The sequence below is a fragment of the Globicephala melas genome, chromosome 6, assembly GCF_963455315.2.
Source record: "Globicephala melas chromosome 6, mGloMel1.2, whole genome shotgun sequence".
NCBI classification, from domain to species: domain Eukaryota; kingdom Metazoa; phylum Chordata; class Mammalia; order Artiodactyla; family Delphinidae; genus Globicephala; species Globicephala melas.
Genome location: NC_083319.1, coordinates 9,572,316 through 9,597,829, shown reverse-complemented (window position 1 = coordinate 9,597,829; position 25,514 = coordinate 9,572,316). Strand labels below are relative to the sequence as shown.

General features: G+C 48.6%; 1 protein-coding gene across 1 annotated transcript in view; it reads left to right on the top strand.

The window, feature by feature from the left end:
• Positions 1-25,514, top strand: part of MVB12B (multivesicular body subunit 12B) — a 183,596-nt gene that overhangs the window by 94,269 nt on the left and 63,813 nt on the right. Inside the window, exon 7 of the mRNA XM_030858652.2 lies at positions 4,369-4,463. Coding sequence (XP_030714512.2) covers positions 4,369-4,463 — 95 coding nt within the window. The remainder of the gene's footprint in view (positions 1-4,368; positions 4,464-25,514) is intronic.

The window sequence follows — 25,514 nt, the reverse complement described above, 5'->3', positions numbered from 1 at the left end:
CGGACGTTCCTGTCCGTCCTCACTTTCAGGCTGATAGGAGGTTGAGCGCCCCTGGGCCACTTCTCCTTCAGCAGGGGACTTTTTTGTTTGATTTAACTACAGGTGATCTGTCTCCTCGGCCCAAACTGTCCACTCGCATTAACGGGAGGCCTTGGTGTGCCTTTTCGTTCTCCTGTCCCCACGTCCCTTCCTCCCTATGTCCAGGAACAATAGAAGTGAAAATGCAAAAGCAGCAGCTATTTGTGGTGCAGGGACCCCTCTCCCTATGGCCCTCTCTGGCCGGGGGCCGTCCCACTGTCTGGTCTTAATGCTGCCCCGTCCCCCTGACCGTCAGCCACCAGAGCTGGAGTTTTTGGTAACCTGATTTCAATTTGAGTGATTCCTGTTGAGCAATTGGTCTGTAAAAGAGTCAGGCCTGCAACTTGAAATCTCTTTTAATTTCCCATTTACCGCATCAGCCCCACATTGTCTATCGTATGTGATCAGAAACTTTTTCGGTTTTTTCCCTTGTAAATTCCTGGCTGCTGCCACCACTGACTTCTTACGTCATACCTGTTTTCCTCCGTAGCAGAGGGGAGTGGGATGTGTGGTGTCATGGGTCTCCCAGAGACCCCCTGAGTCTAACTCAGCAAACACACAGGCGAAAATGCAATAGTAGAGGCAGCAGCAGTTCATGTCCAAAAAGATCCAGGGGTTTTAATGCCGTAGGTTCAACACTCGATTTGTTCAACGGCCATTTGTTCAATGATTGTCTGCTCTGGGGAAGAAATTGTCCTAGAAAATGGGGTACCAACTTGATCTGATCTGGTCCTGCTCTTGAGAAGGTGTCTTGGGATAACTGGAGTGAGAGAGGATGCACAGACACCCATCTAGCCTGGGACAAGCCCAGCAAGGGCTTTACCAAATGAGGATGCTTAGGTGGAGTCTTGAAGGACGAAGGGGAGTTTGAAGAGGCGGTAAGGGAGGAAATGGGGATTCTAGGAGGAGGGAGTGGGGTGGCTGAAGAATCAGGCTGAGGCAGGGGAGAAACGTGGCAGATTCAGAGACGTACAGGACCTTCACTCTTCCTGGTGGAGGGAGGGGTAAGCAGTGACAAGAGTCTGGAGAGGCGGGCTGGTGTGTGAGGATGGCTAAAACCAGGGTACACATGTGGGTTAGGTTGCCCAGGGAAAGTGTGTGGAGTGAGAGCACACGCTAAACCAGAACCCTTGCCAACAGCAGCCCTCACGAGGTTGGGGAGGAGCCAGGAGGGGCTGCTGCGAGACAGAAGGAACTAGGCCAGGGAAGGAGGAGTTGCAGAGTGGGGTCAGCCAGGCAAAACCTGCTGCCCCAGAGAGGCAGGCAGCTTCGGCCAGGAAGTCCCTGTGGACAGGGCAGCTGAGGAACCGGGCAGCTTGATTCTCTAGCATACACTTAAGTTCCGTGGGCCGTAGAATTACCCCAAAACCGTTCACTTAGAGGGTCACAGCAGGTGATATTGACGGGAATTGTTGAGTCTGCACGCAGTAGGTGCTGCATAATTGCTTGCAGTTCCATGACAGTCCTCCTTGTGATTGGCTGCTCTGTTCCCATCTACGGTGGCATCTCGGTTTTTTCCCTCACTTTCCTTCAAGCAGGTCATCTTTTAAAATTGTAAATTGCATCTCGTCACTTCTCTGCTTAAAACCCCTTCAGGATAAAGTCAGAGCTTGTGTGGGGTCCTGGGTGCCGTGGCCCCCGAAGCTCTCTTCAGCCTGGTCCCCTACCCTCTCCCTAGCCTCAGGCCCTGACCACCCCGGCCTCCTTCCAGGTCCCCCCTCAGCCAGACCTCCTGCTTCTTAGGAGATGCCTCAGAGACCCTCCCTGCCTCACCCCGCCAACCCTGCCCACCGCCAGTTCCCCACCGGAACAGCACTTCCTCGGGGGAGTGCAGACAGTCTTCCTGCTTGCCCTGCGTCAGCCGCTGCTCCTGTAACTTCATGGACGTGTTTGTGTCCCCCGCTGCAGGGTGAGCTCTGCAAAAGCAGGGACCCTGCCTGTCCTGCCGCCCCGAGTTCCCCCTCCCCCACCCATCTGGGTTGATGTGGGCCACGGCTTGCTCAACCATCTCTGACAGCTGAATGGCTGGGCTGACCCTGTCTTCTCATCCAAGGAGGAGGCCCTCTGTGCAGTCACCCAGGTGCACCTGTCGTCCGAGCTTCAGCCAACACGCCACCTCCTCTGCGAGCTTCCTGGAGCGGCTGCCGCACCGCGCAGATGTTCCATGTCCTTAGTTAGGTGGGATGCACCTTCTTAGGGCTCTCGGGGCACAGCAGTCTCGGGGTGTGGGTTCTTTCCCGGCTCCTGGAAAAGCCCTCGGTGTACAGTGGGTGTAGTGCCGACACCTGCCCCCGGCCAGCTTCTCGGGTGTGCGGCCAGTGCATCGCACAGGGCCCCGCGCTCAGGAGGGCCCCCGCGCTTGGTTTAACGCTCCGCCTCCGCTGTCGCCATCTTGAAATTCTTAATGACATTTGACAGGTCCCCCAATGGTTTTGCACCGGGCCCTGTACCTGCCTTGCGGGGGCGATGTGCGGGGCCATGAGAGAACCCTGGAATCTGTAGACGCCGGGGCCCAGCTCAGGGCGAGCCCGCTCTGCAGGGTCGCCTGTCACCATCTTAGCTCTGCTCACCCACAACCACAGTCAGTAACTCATTCTTCTGTTTGCTCAGCTTCATTGACTAAGTGCTGTGGTCAGAGGCATCGATCAACTGCGTCAAATCCCTCTGCAGCTGCTCCTCTCCCTCCCAGGGTTCCCGAACGCGGCCTGTCTTCAGAGGCACTGCTGGGGCTTGTCAGAGAGATTTCTGGGCTGCACCCAAGGCCCACTGAACCAGACTCCCCGGAGCTAGGACTGTGAGTCTGTATGGTTAGCAGTAGTGCCTGCATCTGTGCTGTGACGCACAGAACGGAGCGTGAGAACCTTCGTCCAAGCGGATGAGCCCTTGGTGCGGCGTTTGGTGTCCTCTCGGTCTGGCCCCGGCTTTGTCTCCCGCAGGCAGCCTTACCCTGCAGCAGAGTCAGCTCTCCCTGACTGCCGTTGCTCCTGTCTCCTCCTGTAAGACCGGCAACCTCCTCTGAGGCAGTGTCCCCGGAAGCCCCACCCGCCTGCTTTCGTGCTCACTCAGCACGTGGTTTTTATTCTCCTCCGAGCACGTGTCCTGTCGCACAGTGGCTTGTTCCTGCTCCGTTGTCCCCCCAGCCTGAGAGCTCCTTGCAGGGGGTAGCTCACCTCTGCATCCTCAGTTCATCAGGATTGAGCCGTGGACACAGGACTCACGCTCAGCAAGGCCCCACTCCCTGGTCCAGCCAGCCGGCCGGTGGCACAGATGTTAGCTCCTCCGGGGGCCTGTGGGAACAGGCCCCGCCCAGAGTCATTCTGGGAGGTCACGCGTTTGTTGTGTGGCAAGGGCAGCATGTAGAACGTGAGCTTTCTTTATGTGATCATTACCCACCCCTCTCCCGTTTTAGAAATGACTGTGTGTGACCAGAGCTCAGGCTACTGAGCTACTTCAAACCAACCCCCAGTCACACCACGAAGAGGCAGTTGTGTTGCTTTTGTCCCCCAGACCTGTTGGGTTTTAAATGGTTTTCCTATCGTTGTAACCTTTCTTCTCGGCATTCACTAAAGGCAGCTGATGACCGCGACAAGTAGATTATGTGTTTTGATCGATACCTGCTTATGTGTGAGCAGCGTGGGCCTTAATGGCCAACGCCTGCGCCATAAAAGACGAGCTGGGTCGATGGAAGGTACTTTCTGAGCACCTACTGTGTGCTCCCACCTGAGGGGGACGTGCGGACACAGCAGTTCAGGGGAACGTGCCATTGTGGTTCTCAGTGGGCGTTCGTTTCCTGGACACACGTGGTAATAACACCTAACGCCTTCGTTCACAAAGTGCTTCCTGGGCTGTGACCCTCCACAGCCCCGCGGGACAGGAGTGGAAGCCACTGGATGGGAAATGGGACCAAGACAACAGGGCAAACCAAGTCCTGCACTCAGAGCTGAGCATCCTGGTCCCACTGGTGCACTTTGCCCAGTGGGTAGAGATCAAGATTAAATCACCCACTTCCTCGGGGCACCTGCCACGTCACTTAAGGCTTGGGAAACCCTTTCTTCCTCTTGAATGTCCTTCGCTATATGGAAAAAAGTGGCCACTGATGTCTGGAAACTTCTGAGTTCCTAGGGGGACTCGAGCTGGTGGGGCAGCTCAAGTCCTGCTTGAGAAGGCGGAGGTCCCCGGGACTGCCCGCTTCCCGGGCTCTGTGGGCTGTCGGTGGCGCCTGTGCTTTCTGAGCCTTGGGGACTGCTCCGTGCACCCTGTAACCTCCTTTTTCTCCTCTGTCTTTCTCAGGCACATCTCTCTCACGCTCCCTGCTACCTTCCGAGGCAGGAACAGCACTCGGGCTGACTATGGGTACCAGCACTCCAATCTGTATGCCATATCAGGTACGTGCGGCCGCTGCGAAGGGCCAGCGATTTAGCGCGTCTGTGTCCCAGGCACCGCCTCCCTCTACGTGCTTCCTGGCTGCTAACGGCATCTGTGTGTCTTACCTCTCTTTTTACCCCTGCAGGGGGCCTGTTCCCTGCAGGGACCAGACTTTCCCTTTCCTCTGTGTCGCCGTAGCGCTTAGTGAAGGGCCAGATCCTCAGCATGTTTTGAAACTAATGATGAAAAACAATGTGTGGATTTCACAAGCTTGAAGGGAGGTTTCCAGAGAATAGTCACCACATCGTTCACCTACCAGCTCCAGGGCAGGTTCCCCGCGGGGACTGGGGACCCCGCAGACCTGAGGCCTGGTGCCGCCTGCCCTCCGTATCCACGTCTGTCCTCATCGCTCATTTCTCAAAGCCAGGTCTGTGACCAGCGGGTGCGCTGGCGTCTCCCCCACCCCCGGCCCCATCGTATGAGTCTGTGATTTCTGAACTCGGCCCTGAAATGGATAGTGTTACCTTGGCAGGAACTTGGTCAGTCCTGGTTTCCTTTTTCAAAAAACTTACAAGCCTTATTACAGAATTGAGATTCATTAGGTGCCTGGCAGGGCAGGTGACTTGCTAAGAGCTGAGGAGACCCACAAACTTGACTCTGATTATACGGGGCCTCCAGTTGGGGGGCGTTTGTATATAAGGGGGAAATGGCAAATCGGTACCACTTACCAGCACGTACCCTTAATGGTGAGTGATGTTTTGAACACGGGAACATGGCATTCATTCATGTACCATAATGAATCGGTTATTTGAAAGGTAATCTTTTTTCTAAAAATTGCAACTTCAGGTTACTAAACAGATGAAATAGAACAATGGTATAATTCGTGTCAGTATTAGTTTTTCTTGTTATGATCACGCCCTAATAGGTTTGGAAGTATAAGCAAAGGCCAGTCGTTCCGTTTCTGGGTGGCGCTCCTGCTGGGGAAGGGGAAGGGGAAGGACGGGGATGTTCTCAAAGCCCTCATCCTGGCTTTTCTCCAGGAGCCAAGCTCCCCAGGGCAGTGGGAACGTGTTGTCGAAGAGAAGCATCTCCAGGGAGAATTTCTTTTGTGCGCTGGCTATTTCAGCAGAGTCGACAAGGAGCATAACAAGTGTGGAAAGATGACCTATTTTGTAGAAAAGCTGAATATTTCCCCAGATGCCTGGTGGCAGAGTGGTGCAAAATAGGTCTGTGAAATCCAGCAGGGCGGCCCCGTTCCCAATGCACATGAGGAGAGCTCAGTCACAGCAGATGACTTTTCTCCCCTCCAGCTCGCAAATCTTTTTCCAGCCACGGGGTTCGGCTGCCCCCACCGTACCTGGATTCTCTGATGGCTTTCCCAGCTGTTGACGTTGCTGCAGAGAAGGGCTCACAGAGTGAAATCTCCTCTGGTTTGGCAGGAATGTTCCTGTCTGCCTCTGGGCCACTGCTTCCTCGCCCCGCGGCTTTGATGAGGTGTTGTCTGGGTTCGTTTCAGCTGTTAGTTTAGCAATGCCGAGGTAACAGTCTCAAGACGCAGGGGAAGCCATTCAGAAACTTCCTGTTACGTTTGCATAAGTGGCAGTCAATTGGATTTTATCTTCCAAACAGAGGTAGTCGAGGCTGTGGCCCAGGGCAGCAGGCAGCTCGGGCCTCCTCGGTGGTGGCAGCACCAGAGTGCCCTGCCAGGGTCCAGGACTGCTTTGTTGTGATGCTGCCAGGCGTGCCCTGCGGGACCCGCGGGCTCCGTAAGGCCGGCAAACTCAACACTGCGCAGTCGTGGTGCATGCAGCTGGGAGGCCTGCCCAGCGGCAGCCTGCCTGCGAGCCATTCTGGCTAAAAGGGAGCAGAGACCACGCCCCCCCCCCCCCCCCCCCGCCGCCGCCCTGTTCCAACAGTATTTGGCACTGAGTGGCATGTCTCAGTTTGGTATTGCGAAGTTAAGGTTTCAGTGGTTCACTCCAAAAACAGTCAAGGCAGCATGTGCCCCAGCCCCCAGCCCGCGCACAGTGCCCAAAGCCATGATGTCTGGCGCTCTGCTGGTAGTGGAACGAATCCCCACACTGTTCTCCTCCCGAAGCAGCTCTGGCTGCTTCGCAGCGGACGTCAGGCACTGAGCCTTTGGTGCGAACTCCTGGTCGGCTCTGGTTCGTTCCTGAAACCATTTGATCACTGCGCCCCTTGCTTGCGGTCCCTTCCTGAGATAAGTAGGTTTCCAAACAATGTTATTAGAAGTTTGAAGAGCAGCCCACATTTAATTTGTACGTACGGTTATTAAAGTAATATGTACTTTTAAGTGTTTTCCCAAGGGCATACCTGTTTTCCCAAGGGCATATATTCCTCCTGTACCTTTCACTGAGACAGTTCATCCCTGTCCTGCCTGCAGAGGGAGAGACACTGCTCAGAGCTGCTGAGAGACCGGTGGACACAGCATGTAGCTCTGTCCCCAGCACACAGAGGTGCTCGTGAAATGGTTGTGGAAGGAAGTGGGGAGGAAGGAAAGCATTTAGCCTGGTGTCTGCCTTGCCTGGGAGTACCCTCTATGACCTCCGGGGCAGGTGATCGTCCTGATTTGCTGCTCCAACCCTACAGTGTCTGGGCCACCATCTCTGAGCAGCCCAGCCCATCTCTGCGCGGTGCTCCCGTGTTCAGCGGGGCTGTCTTACCGTATGTTCATATCCCTCCAGCCATCTGGGGTACCACGCGTCCCGTCAGCATTGCATGCCGACTGTTCTGCACTGTCCAGCCAGTGGGTAGTTCTCTCTTGCCCACAGGATTGGGGTGAGGAACATCGTGCTGAAATCCTGAGAAGCGTATTCCCTTCTCTGCCGTCTTGTACCCTCATCAGAATGGCCATGAAGCACACCTTTGATCCTCACACCTCCTCTTCCAGGAATGTCTTCTGGAAAATACAGATGTGCAAAAAAGATTTATCCACAAGGGCGAGCACTGCTGCTTTTTAAATATAATACCCAAAAAAGGGGTGGGGGGTGGATATCATAAATGTCTAAAATAAAGGCAAGTGGTTAAATTATGAAACATCCATACAGTGGCCTTAACTTTTCAAGCATCAGAAACAGTTCTGATTTAGATAAAAAGATGTGCATGAATGCTGTTAAGTGACAGCCAGGATGTGCAGTGTGATCTCGTTTTAAGAAATATATCTAAAGGTCTGGGAAGGTACATGCCGAGGTGTTTATAGTGGTTTTCACTGGATTTCCCTGCTCTCCTTTCTGTTTCTTCGCGGTGTCTCCTTTTTCTGTGATCGCACATACTGCGCTCGTAAGAAGAAACAACATAGGACCGATGTTAACTTGTCACGCTCTTGGGAAGCCTTGCAGATTCCAGTGATCGCCGTCTTTTCTGAGTGCTCGCAAGTCTTCTGACTCATCATACGCTTTCAAATTCTAGTGGATATCACTTCCAGGCCACAGATCAATAACTATCTTATTATCCCTTTTTGAGGACATGATTTTTTTCTGTTGTTCAGTCCCCTGGAACCTCCTGTCCACTGATGTTCCTCAGAGACCACTGACTTATCTTTTGTGCCCAGTGGCCCCCCAGACACCGACTGAGCTTGAAAGCACCAGGCTGCTCACCTTTCTTGCCCCTCAAATTCCCCATCACCATGTTATTCACTCCTTAGGGTTTGAGGATGGTTTTCTTTGAAAGAGTAGATGAAATAAAATGGTGGGCACCTGGTTTGTCTCACTCTGTAACCTGCATAGAGTAGGGTTGGCAAACCACTGTTTAAATTGTCCTTACTTGTGATAAGTGGCAGCTCATGGGCTCATTCTTTCCTGGCGATGTTCTTATCGGTGTGTCTCCCTCAGTTACATGCCCTTAAGATCTTCTCCTGGGAGGACTTGCTGCAGGGCCATGTTGATTTCTCTAGATTCTGTCCCAAAGCCCCAGTTCCTAAGTTTCCTTGTCAGAACTTTTAGTGGCTGTTAGTTTTCTTTTAAAGAATATCTTCTCTCTCCTGAACGTCTTCTACTTTAGTCCCAGATGATGGTATCCTTCCTTTTTGTTTCCTTATAATTTTTTTAGATGTTTAGGTGTCTGACCGTTTGCTCATTTCTCTTCCACCTATTCCAGAAAGATTTAAGGTTGCTGCAAAAATGCATGTAACAAAGTGAAAACGGAAGGGGAAAAGTAAGAGTGAATGAAAATACAGGATAGCAAAGTAGGGTGCAGCTGTGGGTGAGGCTTTGCATGAAGCAGAGATTCTGGATTAGGTTCTGAGTCAACAGTTCCCTTACGGACAACTTAAAAATAAGCTGGTTGTTCGAGGAGAGCCTAACTATTCCTTTTATGAATTTTTCTTCGTACAGAGGGCCCTGTAAGGTGCTGGGAACAGCTGCCTTTCCGTGAGTTTGATAAGGACAGACTGTATGCCCATGTGAGGCAGATCCACTCATGTTTGAACCCCTAAAATGTTTGGAAGTTGAGTGAGATGTTTCTTAAGAAATGCTCTTGTGCTGGGTGTCATGTGCCTTAGAGGCTGGGGACCTCGGGGGACGTCAGGAAAGAGGAGATCCCCAACGTCCTGTCCAACCTGAGGGCCACCTGTGCCGAGGGTCCCTGTAACAAGCAGCTCAGCCCAGAGGCACCAGGATTGTTTTTTCCAACCTAGGAATGTCTTGTCAGCCACGTGGCAGGTTTTACTTAAGGAACAGGTGACAGTAGGTATGGGACACTACGCTGTAAGAGTCTTGTTTTTGTGGTGGTTATAAACTGATTTATAGCGCCATGGAAAGAATTTTTACCAAAGAACTTGTTTTTCTCCGTTTTGAAAAAAACTGACACAGTCGTATAGATTAGTACAGTAATAAAGCAGAGGCATATTAAAACCAGCATGTAATGAAACCAAACATCTGCAGCTCAGCCCACAGTTTCAGGGTGAGCCACGTGCAGAAATGCGCTGAGGCCTCGTGGTGCAGGGAAGCACCTTTTAGCGCCTGACATCTTCATCTGTCCGGCAGCACCAGGCTGACCACGTGACTTATCTTCCACTTCGTCACTTTTGAGAGTGAAAGGGGCACAGAGTTGCATCAGGACAAAGCCGGAACCTGGAACCGACCCGGCAGACAGGGGCTGTGGTCACCTTGCCTTTAGTTTTTCTGTTTTCTTCAGGTTTTTTTTTGTTTCTGTTTTTGTTTCTGCTTTTGTTTTTTGATTGCTGGAAAAGCCAGCTTATTGCCCTGCACAGCTGTTGCCTCTTAAAAACCAGTCCCTTTTCAAGATGTTTGACATCAGGAAGCGTGTGAGAGTGGACAAGCTGGAGTCCATCGGCCAGCAGGTCAGCCACGACACTCGTGCAGAGAGAAGGAGAATTTTATCTGAAACACAGAACCCCGTACGAGCCGTGTAACTCTGACATCGGACCGGGAAAGCGCAAAGCAATTAAAAATAATTAATGATTTCTGAATATCAGCCTTCTCCATGCAGTTTTAATCTAGTCCTCATTTAAATTGGAAGATGGACATTTAATTATCAGTATTATAAAATTCATGATTTATATATTTCATCCAACTGGATAAAATTTCTGCCATCAGCCCTTCATCTTATTATGAAAGAAAATCTGTATATTTCACAGTGTGATCATTTAAAAACTCATCTGCAGCATACCAAACAACTGCAAACATATTTTCCTTTCATTTCTGGTGATTACATTATTTCTGTCTTTTAATTAGGAAAAAAAAAATCTCACCTGGAATATCGGAAATAAACTTAATACTGTAATGGTCATAAAGCACTGCCGGGTCAGAAAATGAAGAGACCAAAGGACTAAAACAATAGGGTGTGTGAGAGATGCTGTTCTTTTCTGTGTAAGGTGTTCTAACAGACAGCTGCTCCACATGTCACGTTTATGCTGCAGAGTTTGCGTGGGGAGTGTGTGTGTGTGTGTGTGTGTGTGTGTGTGTTTCTCCTTTTCCCATGCATGTGGGTGAGTGTCAGCCTGCGATTGGGTTGACAACCTCATAGGAGGGGAAGGGCCGCCAGCTTCTAGTGGGAGCCCCGGAGTAATGTGAATCGCCCTCTGCATTCGCAGGTACCCCTGTGGCCTCTGTCATTAATGGACATGTTCACGCGGCTTTTGTGGCCTTGAACTTCAGACCCCTCCTTTCCTTTATCCTCCGATGAGGATTTTTAGACTCACCTAGGACTGGTTGGAGAGGTGGGGGGCGAGCACGTGGGAGGGTGGCAGGGATCCGCGGGAGGAACGTCAGTTTGATGCAGCCCCAGATTATAGCATATGGGGAAAATTCCTCAATGAAGTGAAAAAATATTTATAATAACGGTGCTCAAATCAAGGAGGAAATGAGTCATTTTAAAGACATATAAATTTTTATCATCCCCTCTAACAGCCATTGCATCCCTTGTCTATCCATCTATTCCTGCCCTGACAACAAAGGAAAATAGAATAAGAAAAAGCAGAAATGAATGGGAGTGGGTGGGCACTTTATTGCATAGTGTATCTGTACATCCTGACGTAAAGGTGCGGGTGACAGGTGGCCAGGTTTGCTCTGTACACAACCATGTGTGTGCTGTCAGGCGCTCACACACTGCCTTGTTTCGATTGATGAATTGCCTGCTTTCTTGATTAAACCTTCCGTCACTTAAGAAACAAAAAGCCTGTGTTTAGATGGCAGAGTGGGACACGTCAAAAAAATCTGTCTCTTTTACCTTTGTGCAGATGTTGGGCACAGACTGTAACATGTATTATTAAAATGAATGTGGCATTTACTGTGCATTATTCCTTTCCTGGGAGAAAGGACTGTAAATTATATGCTAATAATAAGCTTTAACCCTTTCGAAATGCGAAAGATTCAAGAGTGCAAATATTCAGGGAGGCCTGGCTAATTGGACGTGCTTTCATACAGCCACCGTGGTCACTGAAGTTAATGAACGGTTTGTGCGGGCAGACACGCAGGGCACTTGGGAACTCGAGGTGCTCCGCTCTGCAAGTGCCTCTGCTAGGATTTTGCGGAGAGAGACCCTGAAACCCCTTGGCTGGGCTCTGGGTCACCTTACGACAGATGAGGTCCAGAGCCATGTCCAGTTCCCCCGGCGCATCTTCTGGACCTGAGCATCAGGCATGGTCCTCTGGTGTTCTCCTGTGTCCCCGCTTACGGGGCTGGCTGGGCTCGGGCCCGGCAGGTACCAGGTGTTGGTGCCTCGCACTTCCTGGACCTGGCTTATCAGTCCTCAGTCCAGTTGCCCAGGTGGCAGACTCATGTCCCCAAAGCACAGCCTCTCAGATCAGACCTTGCGTTCTTTCATACCTCACCTACCTGGCGTTGGGGCTGTCAGTGGCCAGTCTCCACCTGTCCGGCGTCCCTTCCTCTGTGCCCAGCAGCCGAGGTCGCTCCCCGTGTCCTCAACTTTGTGTCTTTCTGTGCATCTGCCCCTGCCAGTCCCATGGCCCAGGTGGCCCCATCGTCTCTTCTCCTTTTCTCTGCTGACCCATCCTTGAAGCCCTGCTCCTACACTACCTCTTCATGAAGCTTGTCTGCGTCCCTTCCAGTCGGGGCTGCTGGTCTCCTCCCACACTGCTTTGTGTTAGAGCGATCTCACCTGGGAGCACTCTGAGGCAGCAGAGGCTATGTTTAGAAGAGACGATGGAGGCTGTCTTCAATCCTTTTTGAATCCATGCGGTTGTAATTAAAGGCAAAGAGACCAGAACGACTGTTTACTTCCCTGTTCATTCAGCAGACAGCGCTGCCGTGTGCCAGGCCCCGTGTTCCCTCTTCGAGGGAAGCGTGGGGAAGAAGGTTCAGCATGTGACTGACGGGGCGTTTGGGGTCAGAAGCACGTGGGGCCATCAAACAGAGCCACCGTGAATGGCCACACTGCACAACGCATGTGCATGGTTCCTGGCTGGAGCTGTGCAAGAGCCCTGCGTTATGTTACCCTGGGCACGTCACTCAATGCTAGTTATTCACCCCTGGAAAATAATACAGTAACCGCCCACTAGCTTCGCAGGATTGCTGAGAGGATCCAGGATATAGAAGAGTGTGTTATAAATCAGGGGGCAGTGCGGGAATGTCACTTCCCTCCATACTCGCCTCCCCTGCAGGGCTGTGGTCAGAGTCAGAGCCCAAAGGTTGGATGAGGATTGGCGCTCAGGACACACTGGCTCATCTTGGCCCCGCGCTCCCTTGTATGATTTTATCTGTGAGATTTTACTTCTCAGCAGTCAGAGCGCTCTGAGTGCTCAGCGAAAACATCTTCCTCAGGCCAGAGAAACTTGCAGCAAAGGCTCTGGCAGGGCTCGGCTCGGCACCCCCTGGAAACCGAGGCCCACTGTCACGCATCGTCACTTAGACGTTGGCAGCTCTCCGTGGCAGGCAGCCCATGAACCCTTCTCGGGAAGGTGACAGGATGCTGGCTTGAGGGCAGGAAGGAAAGACGCCCTTGGCAGAGTGAGCTGGCGACTTCCATAAAATCTTCCAACGTGCCTTTGGTGTCTTTGGAGGAAAAGTGCTGCTGGGCTGGCTGCCTTCCGCTCCAGGCTTTCCTTTCTGCTTTTCCTGTGCTCCACCGGCAGGAGAAAGTTACGACTTCTTCCAGTTTCGTCATCGTGGAAAATAAAAATATTATTAGGTGACAGATACTTCAGTGCTCTTAAAAGGTGACCACGCCCTGCTGTGCCTTCAGTCTCGCTTCGGTTTTTAGGCACGGCGGAGTGTGGGCGGCGTTGGTTTAATGGGCCACGTCCCCCTCTTAAATCCTCGAGTGAGGCAGCGGAGAGGCAGTGGGAAGAGCCGGGTGCAGGCCCAGCCTCTCCTGCTGGCTAGCCCGGTGATGGCAGGCTCGGCACCACGCGTTTCTGGATCTAAATGCCCACGTCTCTCGACATCAGTAATTGCAATAACAACATCAGTGATTCAAATGTAACTGTAGTTCAGCTAATACTTTTTGGAAGTTTCCTGTGTCAACCACTGTCTAGTAGCTAAGGTAGCGGTGGTAACACCCACCTCCCAGGGCTGGGGTTGTGTGGGAAGGAGCCTGTGTGTTTTTCGGGTTGGGATACCTGAGATGTTACTAGCAAATGTGTACTGACTCCAGACTTCAGAGAAATTCCATCCAAACGCTGTCTTGACTATAAACTTCCCAGACACGGACAGTTAGAGAAAAACCAACTTTCTGACACCTTTCTCCCTGCATGCTTACCTTCTTTGTCTAGTTTTTAAGCAGAAATATGCCTCCATTTCCCCATCGTAATTCCCTTCCTGGCAGGCAGCGTGATTGTGGTCCTTTCTGAAGGCCTAGCCAGAGAAATGCTGAAAACAAAGGGAAGACGCTTAATCCCAGCTCTTCATCTACTCTTAGCACTTCTTCAGAGGTTTTCTCTGGGGCGAATGAAGTCGTCAGGTTTACCGAACACTCCTGCCTAGGAGCAGCTTATATCGGATTAGCCCTTTGTTCCTTTTCCTATCTCTGTCTCTCCCTGTGTCGCAATAATAGACTGTCAGCTGAGAGGGGGAAATGATATAATTAAGGGAAATTCTTTAAACACATTTAGGGAGCTGAAGTTGTTTTTGCTTTTATTAAAATGGATTGCATTCATTTATTTTAATAATACCTAACCTTCTTCTAGCACTTACTGTGTACAAGACTCTGGAGTAAGCCCTTCCCATGTATTTTGTTATTTAATCCCAACAAATCCTTGCCAAGAAAACCTTTAGGATTTGTCCTGTTACTACTACTGTCCCTATTTTACAGATACAGCACAGCTGCCAGCGTTGCTGGGTTCCTACGTTCAAGCCTTGTTTCGAGCCTCATAAAATAAGTATCTTTATTTTACAGGTGGAGAAACTGAGGTTTGAGAGAGTGATTTGCCCACAGTTACACTGCCAGTAAGCGGGAGGGCTGAGATTCAAGCCCACCCAGACCCTAAGCTCCCAGCCCCCGCCTGGAGGACGCTCCTTCTGGCTGTGGACCATTTCCCTGCCTTTGTCAACTGAAGTTGGAAGGACCCACACACCCAGAGTGGCTCACGGTTTATTAGGTCTCAGTGTTGTTTCAATCTCAGATGATCCCCGGCCCCTCATCTCCGGGACCGCATCAGAGTGAGGCCTTTGATCCTTGACTGGCGATGACCCCCCAGTCCGCAGGGCACTGCCAAGAGCGGTGTGGCTCCTATTGGCCGTTGCTGGGCAGAATGGTGAAGAGGTGAGCACACAGCCCCTCACTTGAAGCTGAGTGACCTTAGGCAAGCGGCTTCACCTTTCTGGGCCTCAGTTTCCTTGTCTGTTAAATGGGAATGGCAGTGGTTTGTAGTGAAGATTAGAACCGTGCCTGGTACGTGGAAGGTGCTATAGATGTGTTGATTATGATTGTAATTATTCCACAGCACCTCCCTCCCGCCCCTTCTCAGATTCTTTCCCAACCAGGAAAGGGAATACTCCAGATGCTTCAAGGAACCTCCTCTCCATCAGTAGGCAAGGCTACTGCTGGTCTTGTGTCAGAGACGGAGACCTTTGTCGGGGGGTGGGGTGGGGTGCGGAGCTCTGGGCACCTGGATGTCCCCTTGCTGTGGCCTTCCATCAGCCCTGTGGTGGCAGTGGGCAGCGCAAACAGACCATTTCACACCTTGGGACTGAAGTGTAGGCGTCTTCTTCCCCTGTCCCAGCTTCCCGGACCCTGCCCACAATAGGCCTCTTATTTGAACTGACAGTCACCTCAGTGCCATCCGCTTTGAAGCTTCGTTCTCTAGATTGGGCCTCCTAAGGTGCCAGCCTCTGCTGAGGTCACTGAGCCATTCCAGACCCTGTGCGACCCTCTCCTGAGCTCCTGGTCGCAGCTCCCGTCCTGCTGGCCCCACTGCCTAGGTTCTCCTGCTCTCCCGCCTGGCCAGCTCCCAGGCTCCAGCCTGGCTGACTTATGACGGTAGTCACAGGGGATCAGCTTCCAGGTGAGCGTCTTTAAACTTAGTGAGTAAAGGTGTGGGCGTCAGCAGAACTCAGGGAGAGGTTGGATGGCTGTACGGAATTCGGTGATGAGATCACGAGTTGTCCTCTCTGTCCGTCACACAGGATGTCAGGACGAATGCATTTAACTGCTAACATTAGGACAAAAGACATTCTGATCTGTTTTGTAGCAGTGAAGCCACCTTCCCTCTGGACAGAATGCCTGAATCCATCCGTTTTTGTGCAGTTGGTGTTTGTGTCCTGAATACCCAATGCCTTCTTCCCTCTTTTTATAAATGGCCGGTGGTGGTCTTAACCTTTTATGTTTAAAAACACAATCTTCACTGCTCCAGCCTAGGGTTTGGACAGGATGTATTTATCACACACCCCGGAGGACGAGGCTCCTTACTCCTCAGATTTGTGTTTCGATCGTCGCAGACGGTGAGTGAGGCAGAACTGTCCTCCAAGCTTGAGATCCTTTGTTTAGAGCAGCTTCTCGCGCCTGGCTTGTTCTACAGTGTGAACGATCTCATGATCCACTGGCGAGGCAACATCCATAATTTTGAAGGAGAGAGGAAAGCGTGCCTCGTTGGCCCCAAGCATCGCTCCTGGTGACACACTTAGAAGCACTTAATCGCTTCCTATCTGGAGGCCATAAACGCACCCATCTTTCTGTTCCATTGCCTCCTGTGTTTACCTTACGTATGCCCTGTGCTAACAAAATGTCAGTGTCACTCCTGTCAGAGGGTCCTTTGGCTCACGAATTACACAGGCCCCCCTCACCCTTCTTCTGCCAAAGGTGGTTGGCCCTTGTATAGGCCCAGCGTGGGCAGCTTCTTTGGCCATAAGCCTCTTGGCTATTCTTGCTGCTTGTAAGCTTTGGCCGTCTGACTGGTTTCCCGGTTCTAATGAGGGCAACCTGTCTTTGGTTACAACGTCTTGTTCAGTGCTCAGTTCTCTGCTGGAGTCCAGGGTCCGTCCCAGGAGGTTAGGACCACGCGCCTCGTTCACTGGTGTGCGTCCAAGCAGGGCCCAGCCCGCGGGAGGCGCTCGGTGATATTTGTCGTCGGATTGCTTCTTGAAATCCACCCTTTGTATCCACCCTTCCCAGCTGCGTGACTTTGGACAATTTGCGTAACATTTCATTCGTCTCCTCTTCTGAATCTTGAGGATTAGGGATAATGGATGTGAAGTGCCTTGTGCTGAGCGGGCCCCGCAGAGATGGCAGCTGAATGGCTGTCGCTCCAGGGAGCGCTGGGCTTAGTCACCTGCAGTAAGACCCCCACCTCCACCCCGCCTAAAATACCATCAGGAGGGGCAGCTGGTCCACTAGGCAGGGCCAGAGGAGAACTCACAGCTCACACCTGGAGGGACCCTGCCCAGTTCAAGGGGCTTCTTGGTGTCATATAAGACCAACCCCCCATCCTAGCTCAGAAATGGGTAATTGCATGAGATGTAAGTTTGTTACTGGGTAAAACAATTGAAAAGAGAACATCTCAACATTTAAATGAGCCTCCAGTTTTCCCCTTCCCTTCTCATCGAATCAGCTCCGACTGAGAAAGGAGCATATCCGTGCTCAGCCCTCTAAACACTTCGACTTCTTTCTTCTTTGCCTTTTGGTTTGTGGCTCTTTCTTTCCTGCCCCTGTCATCCCAGGACCCTTGAGCCAGAGTCCTTACGTAACTGTGAGCCAGGACTTGCTTTCAGGGTCCATGAGAGTCACGCCACCCACCGAGCACATCATGAAGGCTTCCCTGCGCTCCAGAGCTGCTGCCAGGCCGGGTGCCGGCTCCAGGGCTTGTGCCGAGGGCTGGCTCGGCAGCCACAGGACACACCATGCACTGAAGACGATCTTTCTTGGGGTTTGGGAGAACAGTTTAAACAACTTTCTTAGATGTCCCCATCTTAGGGGAGGAAGCCAGGGTATCTATCGATGCTAAGGGACTGCTCCTTTCTTCAGACTACGTTTTTTTTAAAAGATATTGTATCTTTTATTTGGATTTAATGAGGACAGACATTTTAATCAGAGGTTAGTCATTTATTTTTGCAAACTGTTGTTTTGATTCATCGTGTTTGCAGATAATTAAATGGTTCAGTTGGCACAGTGTGTCTACTTTATTAAAACAGGTAATTTTAGGAAAAAAAGAGAGAGAGATGCTATTTTTTGGATCACTGCACAAGAATTGCTTTTATCTTCATCTTTGAGCATAGTTTCTGGTTGTTTTGCCAAAAGCCTCTCTCACGTTCAAGCGTTTGGTGTCCTCTCTGGTCTGGGGGGGGCTTGCCCTTGAATGATTGGGGTGTTAGCCTCTATGCCCTTTGAACCGGGAGGTGAAGCATAAATTCTGTGCTGTTACCTTTTAGAAAGACTCTTAGGTTTTAATTGGATTGGGGAAAAGAGCCTACAAGTTATGAACTTTGCAGAGCAGCAGTTTTTATGCTAAAAACAGATTAATTGTAGCCCTCGCAGTGGGTGGAGTTTAAAAGTCAATTACTGCTTGTCCTATTATAACTTACACACCTAGGATTTGAAAAAGTCTGTCACTTGGTAGAAAAATGAAAAGGTTACGTGTACTGGTTTGAGTATTCCTGTGACTTTTCATTTGTAAATGCTTTAGCGACACATATTTGTGTGTGTGCAACTTGTAGCTGCGGAGTTCTAATATTACTGCAGCCGTGAGCAGGATTCTTCAGGAAGAGTAACCTTTAAGATTTCATTCTTTACATCCGTAACCGCTTGGAATATAGTCCTTTGTCTGGCGGTTCATTCCACTTGTAGGCACCGTGGCAGCCCCTGCAGGGCCCTGGGGACACTCCACTCCCGGGTCATGAACCAGTGAGGGATGGCCCTTCAGGGGTCAGTTTTTTAAAAACAAATTGCTCACGACGTTTGCCTTCTTTGATTTGCCCATGTTTGCATCCTGAATCCGTTAATTCACTCATTAAAAGGATTTATTTTAGGTGGACCAATTAAAACTTCGGAAGCTAATTTTTTGCTGAGTAGCGTGGACCTCTGGAAGCACAATTTATAATACAGCTTCTGCCCTTTCCCACCGAGAGCTGTCTGATCGTGCTGCAGTCCCTGGTGCTCAGAGTACAGAACCACTGTCCTTTGTCCTCCCGTCCCGGGAAGCCGCTGTGTGGGTGGGTGTCTCCGGGCCTCCGTTGTCTTATGGGGAACTGGCAAGTCTGAAAAGCCCAGCCCAGCCCGGGAGTGGCTCGCACGATTTGTTTCCTTGCATAAACCCCATAGTTTAATATTTTTTAATAGGAAGCTGCTGTGTAGTTGGGATATTTAAACAGTTATTAACCGAATGACAATTAACAGATTGCATAGACAGATTTTCTTTTGAAAACCTCTGAAATTGAGTACAGTTTGCAAAACTATCACGACCTAGTAATGACAATGAATTTTGATTTCCCGGAACTGATATTAGACTCCTTATTAAACTATGTGCATCTGCTTTTAATTTACTCCAAATAATTGGAAAATGCAATGAAGCTTTCCAATTAAAGCACGGCTTTATGCTGTTTAATAATACCCCCATAATATTATAGCTTATGAAGTGACAGGTGAGTTGGTGTATGAATAAAACATAAAGCCAGCAATAAGGGACAGAAAACCGGAGACAGTTGTGGGGATTTTAAATGCTGGATGTAATTTGCATATATTAATCTCTTCTTTTCAGCCTTATCAGGCGTTCTTCAGTATTTGAAGTTAAAATAGCGTTGACAGGCGGGAGTACGCTTAGTTTTTTCAAGGATTTATTACTTGTATAATTTCTGATCTTTAATAAGCAGATATGACTGATCCTCATAGTTCTATAGAACTTGGTTAATTGTTCCAGATGGCGTGTACTGATTATGCAAAATTACTTTTCACACCATTTTTTTTGTGATGGAGTTTGGAGTAAAATTGAATTTTTTATAGCCTTCTTATCATGCTGTTTTACAGTGGTTTTTCCACAGAAGTTGAATTTAATCTACTATATTACATTGACCAGCACAGTTATTCTAACGTAGCATTTTGTGATTTGACAAAGAATAATAGAACACATTGCTCATTGTTCATTACTGTGTCCCTAATAAAAAGGAGCTCCTGTGTATAGCACATAGCTGTTATTTATGAAGAATGCCTAATTCATACAGTTAAAAATGCAAAATTGTACTATGTCGTGGTTCCTTCTGGGGAGAGGATATCTGGGAGAAGCAAATGGAAGCAGGCTTGTTGCCACAGATTCTACAAGCTGGAGGCGGGGTCTTCTTTTAATGACCAGAGTGTTTAAGTTGTGCTACTTTCTTCTTCTGTGAAGGAGAAAAAAAAAGCCGAGATAATCTCATTCTATGAAGAGAGGTGTCACCAGTTGACTTGTCTTGATTTACATAATCCCAGAAGTCTTTCATAATTGAATAGCATATATAAAAGGTGGTTATACTCTGGTATAAAGTATCCAAAAAAAAGTCTAAAAAGCTCCAATGATAATTCGTCTCTTAACGTTTTCTACAGCGTTAATTTTTGCAAAGCATCTTGGCGCTGGCGTCAGATCCAAGTCCAGGCTCTGCGTGCTACCGGGTGACATTAATCTAGGCTTATCCCTGTCCAGGTTCTCAGATAACATTCTCTCTACAGTTCAGCTGGTAGTGGGACATGATGGACTCAACAGATGCACCCCAAAATGAGATTGTAAGGCTCTTATCTTGATACAGGGGTAGATGCAGTTTCTTTCCTTTGGGAGAACTCCCAAGAGCAGGGGGAAGCGGATAGATTTTTCTGTTGCATGAAGAATCCTGTTTGGGTGCATAGTATTTTAAATACAGTACATAAAGAAGAAAAGCATTTCTAATGGATATAATCTGAAGTTTGACTTGTTTTCAAGAGGCCGCTGGGTAATAAGTCTTATCAGGATTTTTATAGACTCGGGATATACATTTCTATTTCAGATGGAGTAGAATCCCTCATACAGAGAGACTCGCAGATCTTTCTGTGGCCCGACTGCTTGCTCTGGGCAGTTAGTTCAGTTCTGGGCATCAGCACCTCACACCCACCGCCGTCCTCCCGCAGGCCCTGAGAATGCTTCCTTGTTTGAACAGACTTGAGGTGGATTTGGACCTGTTTAAAAGGTTCAATCCCCTTAGCCCTGGGGGAATCAAACTTTTTAAAAAAATATCCTTCTACTAGCAACACTGATTGCTCTTCACAGCGAGGGCCCCGGAGTAGAAGCAGGACTTCACTGATGCCTCCATGACAGGCTCAAGGGAAACAGACAAACAGAAGGTTGCAGACCTCAGAGGTCAGAGGACGTCTGTCCAGCTGTCTGCTGAGGGTGGGAGCACACGGTGCAGGGCAGGGGTGCTGTCTGGGAGCGTGGGCTCTGCAGAGGGCCCAGGAAAACAGATTCAGTTAGCTGCCCAGATGTTACCACTGCCAGTGTTGTGTAGATTGTACTGTATTCTGGTCTTCAAAATATTTTCGGTTAAGGTCTACTTTGTATCTAGTCTAGTTGTGAAAGAAGTTAAATGGTAAGGTAAATATATTTGGCTGCCTGTAGTACTGGAATGACTAATTAAACCAAGCATAAAGAAATGTGATTTGGAGCCCAGAGCGCTTTCAATAAGCAGTACTAACTAAATTCTGTATTTGCTGTACCTCCAGAGTACTTCAAACGCTTCAAACCTTTCGCATGCCCTCTTTTGTAAACTCAAAATGTATTTTGTGAAAATGAAAATTATATGAGAAAGAGAATGCATAAATCAGACATGATTAAAAATATTTGTTCTAACGCAGCAATAATTTCGTAGTAATGCTTTCATCAGTATAGCTTAAGGCTACATTAAGTGGACAGACTTTATATGGGTTCTCTAATTTTAATCTTCAAAATGCTATCTAATGTCTCATTAAGACTTGCATATAATGTATCTTAAGTACAGTCATTAAATATAGTTTAGGGAGATTTATGTTCAGATATTGCTTAAAGATGTTTTAATAGGCCCATTTACTCTGATGATATTAATGAGCTCTTAATACAGACTAAGCTTCTAAAACTAATGGTAACGACTCCAGCCTGAACACAACAATTTGGGCTTAGAACCTGGTTTGCACAAGAGCCCCCAGGTCAGCCCTGCTGACACGCAGAGTCAGGGCAGACCCTCTGTGGAGCCTTAAGTTTTGGAAAACAGTCTCCCCTGACTTGGTCTGACTGCTGACCCAGACGACTCCCTCCGTCTGCCAGCCCTGAGCACAGCCCCGCACCGTGCACAGGACATGTGCTAATTTGGCCAAATCGTCTGTCTCCAAGGTCATCTGAGTGGCGTCGACGCCCTTGGCGGTATCGTTGGGGCACGGGAGGGTTAAAGTGGGCTGTTGCTGTGCTTCTCCTGGAAGCATCTGCCAGGTGAGGTGTGCACAGCCTGGCAGCGTTACGTGAACAGCTTCGATCTGCCGTAAGTGAACTGTAAAAGGTCGCGTGGGTGTGCTTTCGTAGGCATTCCTAGTGACTGAAATATACATAATAAAGTGGTCCTGCAAATTCAAAATTGGAAAGAAAAACCCAGCCCACCAGAGTCTCTGTGTGCCCCGCGCTTGTGCACAGTCATTCCCCAGGCCCCACTTCCAGACGTGTCACAAAAAAATCTCTGTTGGTATTTCTTTTTCTTTCAGAGAAATGTTGAAAAGCACTTTTTGGGGGGGGGGGGAGGTGGTTTACAATTATTTTAGGGGAAGGAAAAAAAAAGAACCTATGAGTTCAGAGACTTTTCTAATTACTAAATTGGTTTGTTATAAAAAGATAATAGCAAATTTCTTCTTTTCATAATTGGACATTTCTTCCCTGTAGGCTAATGCATGCACGGCCCCTGCGTGCACAATAAGTTGTGCTTCTGAAAAGCCATAACTAGCTAATAACAGCTACAGTGTCATCAGAGAGTAATGGTGTGCTGATTAGCATAATTAATGACAAATGGTGGTGCAGAATTGGTGGATTGGTTTAGCGGATGATGAATGCGGCGAGGCCTGGGCTGGGACCTGCCAACTAGGCCTCGCTGGCTGTCAGCCCTTCTGTTCTCGCGGAGGCAGCCCTCATTAGTCACGATGGGAGGTGCCAGTTTGTATTCTGTTTGGAGCACAGAAAACTTAATAATCCAAGCAAATGTGGCTTTCCCATTTTCCTCTGTTTTTACTCCCAAAACTCTCTTCTCGCCCGTTCCCACTGTGGCTGGTCCATGAGCACACAGGTCCTTCGAGACGCTGCCCTGATCCTTGAAGGGAGAACACAAGGTAGCGTAGTGGAGGGACACGTGTCGCCCGGCTCTCCTCTGACCATAGATGAATTACTTCTGCTAGGAGGACTTCTGCTTGTGACTCTGTTTATCTGGGTATTTATAAGGGGAAAAGAAATGAACTGGGTAAGCTATACATTCTGTCCTGAAATCAGACGAGCACATTTATCTTTGACTTGATTAATCAGACCTAATTTGCATTCTCAAATGAGACTGATAAAAATGGATTTACCTTTTAACCTTTAGAGGGGAAAAGTATTTCTCTGCAAGGTTTCTAGGGCTATCTTTCTTTAACTGATAAGAAGCCACTCCTTTATCAATAAAGATGAAAATCCTTAATTTGCGTTAGTGAATGAGACTAATTATTATATAGTTAATTAGCATCTGGAAATGAGGATTATCTTAATTACAAAGCACAATTTCCCTAACAGCTACAAAACTGTAAGTTTGATCCGTGTGGAAATTGGTAACTGTTATTATGTAATTAGTGATAACATTAATAGTACAGAGTATTTAGACGTCATTTGCATATGCAAATGTAATTTACCTGAGCCAAGCAATTGGACCATTAATTATTAGAACGTGACAGAGCTGAGTGAAAGTTCTAGATAGCTAAATGGTATCCATTATGCAGAGAATCTAAATTATTGTCATAGAGTAGGTAAGCACCTTTCATATTTAGCTGGTCAGAGTGGTTTTTGTTTTAAGAAGAATCAGGAGTGGGAAGGTTAAACCAGGACACTTCTCTGCTTAGGGAGATAGCTGGCCATGTAGTCATCTCCTTGACTCTGGTTTCCCCATGCTTCCCAATATCCCTTGAATCTTAGATGTACTCTCCCTATATACCTTAACATTTCTGAATATTGGCTCTGTCTTACAGTTGATGTGTACTCTTAAAACAGTTACACACACACACGAGCGCAGTGAATGATGAAGTTGACAGTGCAGCTTACAGTTGGCAGGGGAACATTCAGAGCTTTCTGAATCTTATCTGTGTAGTCCTAGGATCTCCTCCCTTCCGAGCTGCTTCTTTATCTGCATCTCCTCTGGTACCCATCTACTCCCTCCTCAGGCCGTAGCAGTGTTTCCCAGAAGACGGGGCGCGTGCCCGTGAGGGAGTGTGAGATGCGGATGGCCTTTAAAATTATCTTATATCAACCATAATAGCATATCAACAGATAGTATTGTTGAGAATAAGATTAAAGCAGGTGTATTAATCAGTCTTTGCTGGGTACTGTTGCAGTCAGCAAACAACCCCCCAAACCTTGGTGGCTTACCATACCACCATTTTGTGTGTCACTCAAGTTCCGAGTTGGTGAGCGCAGGTTAATGCTCCATCTGTCATCTCTTTCTGGGACCCAGGATGCAGGAGCAGCTCCCATCTGCAACGCGCTGTTCTCAGAGTAGAGGGGAAGAGCAGGAGACCTGGAAGAAACACCCAGTGGCTCTGAAAGCCTCTGGTCAGACGTGGCAAGGCGTCCAGGCCGGCCAGGTCAGCGTGCGGGGTGCATTCTCCTCCCCAGGAGGCCCTGGCCTCCCACCTCTCACAGGGGAGTGGGAACACACACCCAGGAATGGTAACTTTGAGTTTTAAAAAGTAGTTCAGAAAAATTAAATTTAAAAGGATAAAAATAAAATGGGATTTTTTTAATTTAAAAAAATTTTAAGTGAGTTTTCAGGTGTAAAGAAAAATATAAAGTCAGCAATAATACTGGAATAAAAATAAGTGAATCTGGGACATGAGATACTGTTTCCTGAAGTGTGGGAAACGTTGGCCTAGAGTGTCTGCTGCTGATCGTCAGCTCATCAGGAGCTTGAATTCTCCTGGGACGGTTAGGGAGTCGCTCAGGGATTTTCACAGGTGTTCCAGTGTGGCGGAAATAGCACTGCCCTCTGGGATTTAAGGCTCATTTTTGACCACTTCCAAACTCGAGAAAGTCGCTTCCTTTGCCTGAGATTCAGTTTTCCCAGCTGCAAAATGAAGCTCTTGAGCCAGGTGGTCCTTCTTGCTGCTCGGCCCTCCCACCCCCCTTCTGAGCACCTGTTGAGAGCCAGGTACCTGCAGGGACTGGAACAGAGGTGCTCCAGAAAGTTCTGCCTCAGGGCTGGTGGGACTCAGCGGTTCCCATAAGAACCTAAGAAAAAGTTTGTTGCTAGACGGAACAGTTCATTGATATTTTTTATCAAAATAGACACAAACTTTTCTGATTGATAAAAGTAGAAAAGTTGGAAAATATATAAAAGCATAGGGCAGAAGATAAGTATCACTCATAATCCCGTTATCCAGAGAAACAATTATTTTAGGGTATATATCATATATATTTATATATAAAAGTATATTTCTACCTAACCATCCATTATGGGGTTTTATGTTAGATTTATTGAGGTATAATTTACATACAATAAAATTCACCCTTAAGTTTATTGCGTATTTATTAAAACTATAATGTGTACAGTTAATGAGTTTTGACAAATGTCAGATCACATGATAAATGTCATGTAACTACCACCAGAAGTAAGATATAGAATTTTTCAATTACCCCCCAAAGTTCCCTGTTTCCAGTCATTTCCTGCACCTCCCCCCAAGTCTCTGGCAGTCATTCATATGTTTCATGTACCATAAATGGAATCATACAGTGTGTAGTTTTGTTGTCACTCGGTGTGATGTTTTCGAGATTCGTTGTTGAATGTCTCAGCAGCTCCTTTTTATTCCTTAGAATGTCCGCTCCATCTGGAGACCCGCTCCTTTTTACTCATCATTTCCAGAGCCTTCCTCAGGGCGAATTGAACGTTTGCACAGTCTTCCTCATGGATCCAGTGCACTTTTTCTAACCAATCCTCTGTGACTGGATACTTCTG